The sequence below is a fragment of the Leguminivora glycinivorella genome, chromosome 1 (assembly GCF_023078275.1).
Source record: "Leguminivora glycinivorella isolate SPB_JAAS2020 chromosome 1, LegGlyc_1.1, whole genome shotgun sequence".
Taxonomy (NCBI): domain Eukaryota; kingdom Metazoa; phylum Arthropoda; class Insecta; order Lepidoptera; family Tortricidae; genus Leguminivora; species Leguminivora glycinivorella.
The window spans coordinates 10380442-10394348 of NC_062971.1; the positions used below are offsets into that span (position 1 = coordinate 10380442).

The window sequence follows — 13907 nt, forward strand, 5'->3', positions numbered from 1 at the left end:
AAATTCACACCTCCGGCAGGACTCGAACCTGCGACCTTTGGCCTTGCCGGGGCCATCCCGCTTCCAACTGCGCCACGGAGGCCTGCCGGATGTGTGCGAATTTATCCATGCCTTCCCTCAATTCTCAACCGCCTTAGGGTGGCGTTATAGCAAACATCTACCCGTAAGAATAGATCTTAACAGGCACTGGAGTCTCAATTTACATTGATGTTAAATCATTTTTGTGTACTATCAAATTGTAATTTCATTTAGAGCTATAAGAAGACGTCATATACCTAAGAAAAAAAATAAGGGTTCCTTTTGTACCTTTTTAGAACGGTACCCTAACAACAAATATTAGTCTTGTATGAAAATTAACACACATCTAAAGACCATAAGGGTTCCTTTTGTACCTTTTTGGTACGGAACCCGAAAAAGGAACTCAAACATATGTCACAAAGAAATGGCAAAGATTAGATTTATCACAGTAATGCAAATGGGTTAAATTGTGGCGTAGGCGAGAGGCTGGCAACCTGTCACTGCAATGGCACAATTTCGTTTTCTATCAACCCCTTATTTGCCAAGAGTGGCACTGAAACCTGAGTAGTTTCATGTGCTCTGCCTACCCCTTCATGGGACACAGGCGTGATTGTATGTATGTATGTAATGTAATACGACGTAATAAAATATAATATTCATAAGATTCCCCAATGGTGGCAAGATCACTTTTATAAAGATACAGTAACACCAAACTGAGAACAAGTTAAATAACAAATTATGAAATTAGTCAACATTCTTACTTATATTTCGTTTCTACATCCTCTAAATTTATAGTTAGCACCAAAATAAATATGTAACAATATCTTATCAATTCTTTACTTCGTCTCCGAACGGTAAAATCGTATACCTTACCATAAAATGGTGCATTCGTAAAAAATGTTTTCATTCATGGCGTTTGACATTACGGCGTAGGGTCACTTACAACAACCTGACAGACTGGTCATTGTCAATTGGAAGACAATTATGAAACTTCTCTTTGACCACAATTTACTGGAGACAGTCGGTTTGACGAAACCGCTTTAGGCACTGGTCCCACCGCGAGCTAGTAAGCTATGAGCTATCGGCTATAAAAACGAACAAAAGATAAGCACTCCCGTGCAAATAAAAGAGACACGGCGATATTGATAGCTCACCGCTGGGCGAGTAACTATAAACGTCGCCGTGTCTCTTTTATTTACACGGGAGTGATTATCTTTTGTTTGTTTTTATAGCCGATAGCTCATAGCTTACTAGCTCGCGGTGGGACCAGTGCTTTATGCCTCGAAGATATTTAGTGACGCAAGATCTCCTTGGTTGACCTTAAGTCTGGAATGGATGAGTTCTATCTAAGTTCTCTTTTCTTAAGCTTTTGTTGAAAACATCTGGAGTGCTTGTGAGGAGCACGGTGATAACCCAGAAGTGTAGACCCAGCTGAAACAAAGTAGTCACATTAAAACACTTGCTTAGCCTCCTGGGGTTCAATGTCCTAATACTAGGACAAAATACCTACGATGGAATTTGAATCTACGTTAAATAGAATTGAGTTGCTTTTGTTTTGATTCGTTCGATTTTCAAAAAAAAATTAAATTCAACCCTGTTCTATAGTACCATTGATTCAAATTTGATTGGCAAATTTTTTGTATGGTGGGTCGCTAGAGGTTAGAAATCATCTTTTTTTTTATACCACGTCGGTGGCCAACAGGTATGACGGTCCGCCTGATGGAAAGCGGTCACCGTAACCTATGGACGCCTGCAACTCAAGAGGTGTCACATGCGCGATGCCGACCCATTAGAAACTTGTACACTCCTTTTCTGAAGAACCCCATACTGTAGTCCATATTTTTCAACTAGATTTATTATTACATTCCGTCGTCCGTAACGTCCGTCAGAGTTTCCGCGGATAATTGGACAGCTGTTAGCATAGAGCAGGTTCGAAATTTGGTACCAAAGGTGTGATATTTTTCACTTTTACTTTATGTTAAAAAAATTAAATGGAAAAAAATGTTTTATTAGAGATGGGCCGAATATGGAAGTTGCGAATACGAATATTTTTTTCGGCCGAACATTCAACGTTGCCATATATTTTTGGATAGAGTATCATTAAAAATTAAATAACATATTTACTAACTTACTACAACCATCTACAACTATTTTTATGATTTAGTGGATAATAATCGCTTAAAGTTAAAACAACTCTGAATTCTTCTCAACTCTTTAAACTACGGTTTTTTAACTTTTTAAAAACCATATTGTATTTATATTTTGAAATATTTTTTCAGCAGTTCCTTAAAAAGACTTACTAAAATTGTTTTGAGCGTATTATCCAATGGAATACGTAAGATCTTCATTAGTTATTTACTTTGTTTATTGAAGGTAAATATTCGGCAATGCAACCGAATAATTCGGCCGAATACAAACAATTAAAAACTTGCCGAATATGCCGAATACCGAATATTCGGCCCATCTCTAGTATGGTTGAATAGGTTTTTTCTTGATTAAAATTACCTAGTTGATTTAATTGGGAATTGCTCCTTGAGCTTCTTTCGGAAAAATTACGTAAGTAACTGACGGGATTCACAGAAACACTATGTATGTACATATGTAGTTAAAAACAGACGGTGTTCCTTTTAAGTTTCCTATTTGTTTTATGTCTAGACGTTCAGAGAAATACATTGAGGTAAATACTTCCAAAAATAAACTGGCGCATTAGCTCTTTGACGTACTATTAAAAATTTGGTAAGTCAGTCTCGACCGGTTTTACAAAAGTGATTATAACTTTACTTATTTATTTATTAGGAGAACAAACAGAGTTAAATGTACCTAATTTTGTATAAAAACTAACTTAAGTATATGGTAAACATATGCATTTACCTCCACAGCAGTTCTCACCGAGACATACATTGATACCTTGGGTGTGTAATGATTGGTATAACTTTTTTTGGTATAGTAACATTTGATATAACAACATTTGGTATATTTTTAAAGGATATAATTACTCATTTGACATAATCAACATTTGGTATAACAACAAAATATCTACTTTTATTTTGTATAATCAATATTTCGTATAACACTTATTTATAATAATCGTTATATGGTATAACTATCTATTGATATACGACTAGCATAATATAACCAGCAAACAATATAAAACATTCCATGAATTAAGTTTATTCTTTTTTGAAGGGATCACAGTTCTAACCTAACCTAACCTACTTTTCTGATAGTAGTACATATGTTTAAGGGTCACAGTTCTAACCTAACCTACTTTTCTGGTAAATGATGGATCTAATTTATTGTGCAATTTTTTTTATTTTATCTGTGCTTTAGAAAGAATTTGTGTTATACAATTTATTTATTATTGGAAATAAGCATTATACTCAAAGTATGTTATAATAAATGTTATTCGAAAAAATGATCGTTATATTAAATAAGAATTATACAATTTGTTAGTATATTATTTTTTGTTATATTATTCAATAATTCTATCATCTCTCTCTATCTTACCGTTATACTACGATAAAGACGGCAGTTTACTCACCATAGAGAACAGCAAACATCCTGAACACGGGGTATCGGAACATGTGTCCGATCCTCACCGACAGGCCGCCAAAGAACCCGGTTTGCCGGGTGCGACGGGATCGTTATTTCACTCTCTCTCTCTCTCTCTCTCTCTCTATTTTACCGTTGTAGGTAAAGGTAAGCAAGTTCACTCACCATATAGAACAGCACAAACATCCTGAACACCGGGTATCGGAACATGTGTCCGATCCTGACCGAAAGGCCGCCGAAGAACCCGGTTTGTCGCGTGCGTCGGGATCGTTCTTCGTGTTGCAGTTGGACCACGCTGTGCGAGTTTCTTGTGCGGAGGGCCGACAACTCCGACTTATATTTACACTGAAATTGTACTTGGACAGTTAGGTATGAATTTTAGTACATACATTACAATCACGCCTGTTTCGCAGAGGGGTAGGCAGAGATCACGGATTTCCATTTATACTATGATCCTGACAAACTACTTTCGCTTCACACACTTTCATAACGTCTCTCATACACGCTCGTCGATTTCGAGTACTTCTGACAATTCACACACACACAGTGAATTTAAGGTATACGGTCTATATTTTAGTGTTCACGGGAAAACGTTCCACTTTGTCGATTGCTATAAAGCCGCTTTGTCAGTTTATTCGTATTTAATAAAGATACAAGTAACTATCGCCTTAATGGTAACCGACAAAGTGGGACGTTTTACTAAACACACTCACATTTGTCCCCGGTGAGCAAAGGTGGGAATAAGTGCTCCATGTATGTACCTAAATAATTTCGCGAGGGCAAATGATGATACACGACTGAATTTAATATTCTATAAATATTTATCTGTTTCACCTTTTTGGTCTCTTAAATTATGAAGAACATCGCAGCTTAATACAGTTTCATCGGTTTATTAACAGCAAAGTTGATATATAATAGGCTAATTTCCTACTAGTCAAATCAGCTTCTTTTTAAGAACTGTCAAAACGATTTGCTAATATGGAATTACTATGAAATACTAAGGAGTGACGTCACGATCAATTCATTTACTTTAAATAAATAAATATTATAGGACATTCTTACACAGATTGACTGAGGCCCACGGTAAGCTCAAGAAGGCTTGTGTTGTGGGTACTCAGACAACGATATATTTAATATATAAATTATATACATAGAAAACATCCATGACTCAGGAACAAATATCTGTGCTCATCACACAAATAAATGCCCTTACCGGGATTCGAACCCGGGACCACGGCGCAGCAGGCAGGGTCACTACCGACTGCGCCAGACCGGTCGTCACTTTATATCTTTCTCTTTAACTTGTCAAATAGAAATTATGTATAAACATAACTACTGTCCATATTTTTCTTCTAATTATGTGGTGCTTTATTTCGTGCACTACATAAAATTTCTATTTCTTTCTTCTATACCTTTCAAAATTAAAATGACATTTAGGTATTAGGTGCATCATGCCTATTAAAACAATATCTTCTGACCCACATTTGCTATCTATTTACCTACGGGGATGCCAATACTGCAGTCATTTTACCGAGCATTATCAACACAAACATTCGCACGCTTCGATAAGAAACATCACTAAATATTTTATGGATTTTAATCAGAGAATGCTCTTTATCAAAGTCTGGGGTCTATAATACCCGATCTCCCTTAAAACTAGATAGGTAAATGATACTGGTGGGATAAAAGCGTTTTTTGAAGATATCTTCTAAACGAAGCATAGTAGAACATTTAGCAGAACCTGCAGAACCATACTTTAAATATACGGGATGTATTGATAGTGGGTTAGTGAGGGCATCTACCAAATCCCGTGATGTTATGCGAAAACAATCTTAGAAGACTTCGGTCAGGGGCCGGCCACTCTTTAATACTCTGATAATTACGTGATTTTTGACAACCGTTAAGGATAACACGATTTGACCCGGAACTGCCTTTCTACTCTGTGCCTTGATCCATACTAATAAATGGGAAAGTGTGTGTGTCTGTTTGTTTGTCCGTCTTTCACGGCAAAACGGAACGACGAATTGACGTGATTTTTTACGTGGAGATAGTTGAAGAGATGAAGAGTGACATAGACTACTTTTCGGTTCTTTCTAACGCGAGGGAAGCCGCGGGCAAAAGCCAGTTTCAAATAAATGAAGATTGGTCATTACCGATATTGAAAAAACTATACGTACGAGAAAAAAAAATTATAAACTCTTTTTTTATGCCAATATTTTTAAACGATATCTTGAAAAGACGCATTTATCCTGCCAGCCGCAACTATCCCCACTAACCCAACTAAAAATCATATAATTTACCTCCAACTTCTCCATCTGTATCCTCAGCATATTATTATCCGCCAGCAGCGAGTCAATCTTCCCCTGCCTCTGCACCAAGGTCTGCGTTAGGTAATGTATCTTCTCGTGGTCTATGCTCGCCTGGTCGTCGTAATCCGCCACGTTGAGGGCGCTAGTGTCGGCGCTGTGCGCAGCTATCTCTTTCAGATGGGATATCTCGCTGTCCTTTTCTCGCAGGGTCGCGTGGAGCGCGAAGAGCGTTTGGTTGGTTTCGGATTGGAGGGCTTTTAGCTCCTGAAAGAGAGTGAATGATTTAAAAAAAATGTGCCTACAAAAATAGTTTTGATTGAAAACTAACAATGCAAATCAACGAAAAAGGCTCTTTTTACAAAAATTGTCTAGGAGCCCTAAAATAACATAATTATTAGAAAGTCAACATTTACGAAATTGGATTCGTAAAACTAAACAAACTGACTGATGTTTCTAGAAAGTGAGTTATAATACAGTTTGCCATCTTTTAAATACTGTCCTCAATTCTGGTTACTCCTTTTTCCTTATAAGGTATTGTTCGGATTATTTGTTGACGTAAAAAAATACGTCACAAACTAGTACAAACTTGGCTACAAATTTGTGTCATTGCCCTAATTTACTATCTCTGCCCTAAACTTATACAGTATACATGTTTGTATACAGTGCTCTAAAGAACAGGCTTGTTTAATTTACCTTAGTAAGCGCAGCGCGCGTTTTAAGACTCCGTTCGTCTTTGAGCGCGACTAATGCCTCAAAGTGTTGCTTACGCTTTGTATGCTTGCCACCATCTCGGTTAGTTCCCACTCCTCCCTGACGGTTAGTACTGCTGACTATACATTAGCTAAGGATTACAGACATCTTTACCTTAGTAAGCGCAGCCACCTGCGCGTCAGCGCGCGTTTTGAGACTCCGTTCGTCTTTGAGCGCCTCCCGTAATGCGGCTACCACGCGCTCCGCGGCGTCACAGCGCGACTCTAGTGCCTCAACATGCTGCCTAGTCTCTCTGCTGTCACGCCGAATGCTTGCCACTAACTCCGTTAATTCTTCTCGTTCTTCCCTAAGGATTAGAATTGCTAATTTAATGATTTGAACACCCATAATGTCCACGTCACGGAACAATATGCTCGCGCCGAAAAAGTCCAATGTAGATATGCCAACGCTGAGGCAAGTTTCTCGGCCGAACAAAACGCGCGCACTGCCTCGGCCTAGTCACGTCTACATAAACTCTGTGTGTACCCGGCTAATTAACAAAATATTTGAACCTTCAATTCATAAGGCTTCATTTTCTCAGGTTCAAAACCATACATTTTAACAAAATCGGTAAACGCCATTCATCATCGACTTGAAATCGAGGCATAGAATAAAAAAGCAGTTTAGGGTCAAATCGTTACATGGTGCGCGATTACATTCCGGTGTTTGATTGGTGTGCTAAATTGTATATAATTTCAACAGTACACTTGAGTACCCAATGTTACCAAAGGGTTACTAATGTATTACCGAAAGTTATTTGCCAGATTTTCACATCCCAAACAATCTATCCCAAAAATTTAAAAGGCAACTCATCATTTCCCAACTTATCATGTGCCATATACATATTTGCCAGAATAATGATATCCAAATAAATATTTAGACATTTCCTTTCTTTGGCAATGTTCATTATATCAAACTTTAATTACTCAAAATAATTAATTGCCAACGAATATTATCCCAAAAGAAAAAAGCCAAATCTAACATTTAGTAAAACATTTCTTGGGCATTTTTTATTTTAACAAATCTCGTTTACTCAAAATGAGCAGTTGACAAAAATAGAAAAAACAGTCAGGCTCTAGTGACAAGTCGGACTCCGCGTCTGCTCCGACGCTGCGGGTAAAGCTACTTTCTTAGCAACATTTTGTGTGGGGGTCGCAGTTCTAACCTAACCTAAACCTACTTTCTTAGCAACAGTTTTGTGTGGGGGTCGCAGTTCTAACCTAACATAAACCTACTATCTTAGCAACAGTTTTGTGTGGGGGTCGCAGTTCCAACCTAACCTAAACCTACTTTCTTAGCAAGTTTTGTGTGGGGGTCGCAATTCTAACCTAACCTAAACCTACATTCTTGGCAACAGTTTTGTGTGGGAGTCGCAGTTCTAACCTAACCTAAACCTACTTTCTTAGCAACAGTTTTGTGTGGGGGTCGCAGTTCTAACCTAACCTAAACCTACTTTCTTAGCAACAGTTTTGAGTGAGGGTCGCAATTCCAATCTAACCTAAACCTACTTTCTTAGCAACAGTTTTGTGTGGGGGTCGCAGTTCCAACCTAATCTAAACCTATACTTTCTTAGCAACAGTTTTTTGTGGGGCTCACAATTCCAATCCAACCTAACCTAAACCTACTTTTAGGTTTTTAGGCTATTTTTCGGTTTTTAAAGATTATTTGACTCGTCATAATTATGATATTTTCGTCAAAAGTGTTTACAGTGGGAAGCAAACGTGTAAGTAGTTGTTAAAATCTGTTTGGGAAATGAAATTCGGTAAATGAAAACAATCATGTTAAAACACTTGTCAAAAAGTGGTTTACATTGTGTGTTTTTATAAAGAAACATTTTTTTACTTAAACAAATTATTTGACAAAATAATTTTGTCCAGTAATTAATTTGACGAAAGTAAAGTTGAGCAAACTTTTCTAGTCTAAGTGAAACATTTGCGAAATTAACAGTTGGGGTTATAAAAGTTGCATTACAACAGTTTGGGAAATTATCATTTGACGGATTTTAACGTTGTCAAATGTTATTATGGGAAAGATTGAGTTGACAAACGTGTAGTTGGCAAAATTCGTTTGGGAAATGAAATTCGACAAAAAAATCTTCGGTAAATTAAAAGGATCCCGTTACCAAAATTACAGTATATATGGGCCCGTGATGGGCCCTAAATCTCCTAGGCGGAGAAACTAAGACTACTAACTGACGTATCGTCACTACTTTGAAAAAATCTCGTATCTCACGCTGCTCCTCAAAGTTCAAACGCAGTAAGTCTATATATATATGCATTCCATACATACTTACTACAATTTTCTTTTCATTGACAGACGAAGATACGAGTTTTTTTAAAAGTAGTGACGATATACTCCTGTGAAAACATTGGAAGTCTACAGTGATATTCAAAATTAAAAAAAATAAACTACCGTATCTCACTGTTTCGAGTTCGGAATGCCTATCTGTTGTTACAGGTACTTTAAATTGCTTCAATTTTATCTTAATTCGTCTTTCACCACAAACTTGTTCAGAATATCATACAAAAACCCAGCTCACTTCAACACTTCCAACTGCTCAATCAAAATCTTAGTATCTTCAGTCAAATTGAGTCCCTGCTGCAACTGCTTGATTTCCTTGTCCTTCGCCGCGAGCGTACTCTTGACCCTCGACTTGTAGGCCTCCCACTCCGCCTCGAGCCTTCTACACTCCGCTGTACTCTTCTCTAGGTCAGACTGAAGTTCGTCTATCGTTGTTTGTGCGTGTTTTATATCTTTCTCGGCTTTGATTTGGTGGGACTCGTGTTCGGACGCTTCTTTGTTGAGCTGTCTTACACTGAAATCGAGTAGATATACTAGATATATTCTACACCGTGCGTTTATTGAATTCCGCGAACTTCGGTTTATAGTTAGGTCCATTATAAGGAACAGAATGGTTGATTTTAGTGTCCGCGCCACCAATTTGTATGAAGTTGATTTTGTAGTCCGCGCGGTCCCGTCCGCGTCATTTTAAAACGCTCCCTGAACTTAATAGATATTAGTCAGGTGCGGATCGCTCCGCGCGGTCGGTTCGCGTGACATTAAAACCAGCCAATAACATAGTTATTTTTTTTAATTCGTTTTTTTCTAAAAAACACCATACACCTGCGATAGATGTTACATCAATTGCTGTTGAGAAACGGGCTTGGTGTGTTTGATATGAGATTGACATGTCATAGGTAGTTTTGACTCTTACTTAGTAAAGTTAATTGTAAAGCCCGTTTTTGAACAGTAATTGATGTAACAGCTATCGCAGGTGTATGGTTTTTTTTAGAAAAAACAATACGAATTTAAGAAAACTGACTATGCCATTCTGTTTCCTATATTGAACCTAACTATATGCCGAAATTAACGGAATTCAATAGAAACACAGTGTATAAACATTGGTAGTAGATAACTTCAAAGTCGGAAAAAGATTTTGGAAGGTATTAAGAAAAAGTGATGGGGTATATACTTATGTGTTGAAGTCCAGTGAAAGGTTTATCTTTGTCTCTTACAATAAGAACAAGATCCACATGTATCTTTATATGAATATTTTAACTTGTTAAAGGGTCCTTATGGCAAGCGACAAAGTGGGACTTTTTGCTAGGAAACACATATTTCCTAAAAAGATAGTGGATTTTTCATTTCAGCGTTAGGCGTACTTGAGCCCCACAGACGCGATATTGCCACGGCAATAAGTAATGCCTAACATAAGATCGACACACGCGATATCGAAGAATCAACGTCATACGTCGAAAGGCTATAAAACTAAGAAAAGTCTTAGTCATAAAGTATGTTAAGAAGAAATATATGTACTTTATCAGAAGACATAGATGCCCATTTAACAGCAACCAAGAACGGAGATGTCACCGCGAGATAGAAATGTCATTAATAACATTAGAAGAAGACGTGTGGTCTATCTCGCGGCGACTCGCGGCAATCATGTGCTAACCATGCTGGTGGGCACTCTTGAACTCTGCTCAAATGCCGGAGAACCCGGTGGACGGGTTCTCGCCATACAAGCGGGCGGTTATAAATTACGACTGGTTTCTGACTTAGTGCGGTTTTTTTTTTCTAGTTGTGAATGTGTTAAAGAAAAGGAGACACGAAAAGTTTGACCTCTCATACAAAATCTGAATATTGCCTACTCAAATGTGGATCACAGTTAGTGATGTGCAAGTTGCGGAAACTTTCCAAAAAAATTAAATTTCATGAAAAAAATTCACGAAACTTTCACGAAAAATAAAGGGAATTTAAATTTGTGAAATGGAAAGTTTCCATCATGCAATTGTCCGTACAAAGTATGGAAAGTTTCCGAAGTTTTGCTATGTGAAAATTTCAGAATTTTGAAAATTTTCCGTCGGCACATCAGTAGTCACAGTATCATAAATAACTTCAACACTAACAGATTTTCCAGCTCCATATTTCTGTTCTTCATCAGCTCCACTTCCAACTCCAGCTGTTTACATTGCTGCTTTTGCCTTTCCATCTCTGTGACCGTGAGCTCGTGTATTTTCATTTTCAACTCCTCAAACTGGGCAGAAAGAGATATTTTGTCTACTTGGTTTTGCTGGCTCGCTTGCTCTGCTGTTTTAAGCTTTACTGTCGCTTTTGATAGCTCTGAAATGGAAATGTAGGCCTAAATGCATGACTCATAACATAACATTTGAAATGTTTGTAAGAATATTATGTGTGTCTTGACATGTACCACATGTATGTATGGTCATTAATACACAGCGATGAGGAAACTGAATGATTTCAACAGTACATTTCTGGGGCCAAGTTATTAGAGTTGAAAGTCAATTTGGCCTAAAAAAATATTTCCTTTTTGTGGGTAATTTTTGACAAACAGTAGATGTTTTTTTAAAGTTTTTAATAACTTTGATATACATTTATTCTAACTTATTTATGTATGAATATGATATTTGACACAAATGAATCAAACAACAAAACTCATTAAAGGTTCTTAAAATAAGCATTGCTAAAAACAACCTGCATGCTATCCATAAGTAATAAATCTCATGATACTAAAAAGCTGCTAATATCTACTACTCAAAACTTTAGTAGGACCCCCCCCCCCCCATATTCAGAAACATACACTAAAGTTATCAAGCTGATAAAGTTTGTTTGTCCGTTTCTTTTCTTTCACACCAATATGTCGGAAAGGGACAAACAAACCTTATCGGCTTGATAACATTAGTAAGTGTTTATGAATAAGGGGGTTAGTCTCTGATCACTTTAATGTGTTCAAATTCCTTAATCTAAGCTTTTACCATAATACCATTAAGCTTTACCAACTATTAAGTTAACTAACTAACCTAACCACCATACTAAACATACCATACTAAGTACTACTATACCTTGTTCACTAACTACATCATTACCATCCTCCGTCTGCCCCAGCCTGTCAAGCAATTGGGATACCTCTTTATGTAAAACATTGAGTTCATTTTTCAATACAGTGTTTTCAACCATTACATCATTCATTTCATATGCATAGTTTTGTTGATACAACAGTTCTCTAGTTGTTGGTAAACTTGATCCTGAAATTAAATGATAGCGGTGAAATCATTATTTGTACTAAAAACTTATCACAATAGATATAATAACTTGTTGTCATGTGATATTATCAGGGTTTACAATATTTCTATTGACGACCGGTCTGGCTCAGCCGGTAGTGACCCTGCCTGCTAAGCCGCGGTCCTGGGTTCGAATCCCGGTAAGGGCATTTATTTGTGTGATGAGCACAGATATTTGTTCCTGAGTCATGGATGTTTTCTATGTATATAAGTATGTATTTATCTATTTAAGTATGTATATCGTCGCTTAGTACTCATAGTACAAGCTTTGCTTAGTTTGGGGCTAAGTTGATCTGTGTAAGGTGTCCCCAATATTTATTATTATTTATAAAAAAAAACTGTATTGGTCTTTATGATCAAAAAAAAAGATTCAAGTTCTCTATAAACATAACCATGGTTGAGTCTAATTGCCATGACTCTTCATACATCTTGTGAGCAATTTCACATAACTGTTACTTAAGTGACCACTTCCTTATGTTTATTTATATTCATAATACATTTGTAAGTGTTACTTTATCTCTAGTGACTATAAGCGACTTATAGATACTTAAATTTGCACAATTAATTATTAAAAAAAAATACATTAAAATAATTAGTAATGAACATTCCTCTGTTATGTGGAATTATGCTTGTATCAAAATATGGGTCTTGGTAATTAGATTGCAGACATATTATCTTTTATTAAGAACAATTTAATATTTCTTACTTCTATGTCTGACTCCATAATATTCACTGGGCATGGCACCACCACCAAAATTTTCAGGATCATTGTCATGGGTTGGTTTATTCAAAACCTTCATAGACCTTTCTTTTTTATAGTTATTAAGATTTGATTGATTGCTTGATTGGTCTAATGGTTTAGAAGACAGTATTGGTTTTCTAGAGAGATAATTTGGTTTTGTTTCAGTTCGTGTTGCCTTTGATAAAGGAAATCGTGTACTCGGACTTGCTGGCCGGTTCCCAATGGGGACAGGCAACTCCCTTTCATGTCTCCTCCTTGGACCATTGCTTCGCAGTGCGGCTCCTGTCTGCTCATCTAAGTTATTAAGCAGCGTCTCCGCTTTACCGGCAAGGTCAGCGAGCCAAGCCATTTCAAATATCTACACGTCTGAAATGAAATATTAGACTATGTTTGGAAAACCAAGTAAGAAACAGTAAGAATCAATAAAATTATCTAATTCAAATTATTAAGGACACATACATGTTATATTTTAAAGTTAAGAAATCTAGTTATCGGTACTCACAAGTATATATCATTAAGATACATATCAATTCTAATAAATTTCGTTTCTACAATTTTATTTTCAAGCTAATCCAAAATCAAAATACGAATGACGTTTGACTTTGACATTTTACACGTAAACAAGCCACACCACAGCCATAGAACATACTAACTGACAGTCCGAAATGGACATGAAAATACTTGAATCCAGAAGAATTTTATTATGTCCCGTATTTATTTACAAAACCAATAACTGATTGAAGATAAGAATGATAAACATATTTTCACAGTATTATAACAAACAAGAATAATAGCATTAAAAAATAGTAAAATAATTTGTTATTCAGACAAGGAGATAACTTTAATGTACAATTCGGAACTAGAAATTTTACCCGTACAGCGTCATCTAGTGTCGAGTAGCAAAGTTATAAAATTAATACTGGCAACACCGATGCTATAAAGTTTAACAGCTGAAAA

At 36.6% G+C, this 13907-nt stretch overlaps 1 protein-coding gene across 1 annotated transcript; it reads right to left on the bottom strand.

The window, feature by feature from the left end:
• Positions 1 to 1205: 1205 nt before the first annotated feature.
• Positions 1206 to 13544, bottom strand: LOC125228416 (golgin subfamily A member 5-like). Its single transcript, XM_048132988.1, has 9 exons — positions 13453 to 13544; positions 12915 to 13316; positions 11990 to 12172; positions 11036 to 11249; positions 9169 to 9444; positions 6744 to 6936; positions 5871 to 6143; positions 3736 to 3915; positions 1206 to 1449 (listed from the first exon to the last, which is right to left on the bottom strand). Exons 2-9 carry the CDS (start codon positions 13297 to 13299, stop codon positions 1339 to 1341), a joined length of 1815 nt encoding a protein of 604 aa, XP_047988945.1. The 5' UTR covers positions 13300 to 13316; positions 13453 to 13544; the 3' UTR covers positions 1206 to 1338.
• Between the last annotated feature and the right edge of the window lie 363 nt (positions 13545 to 13907).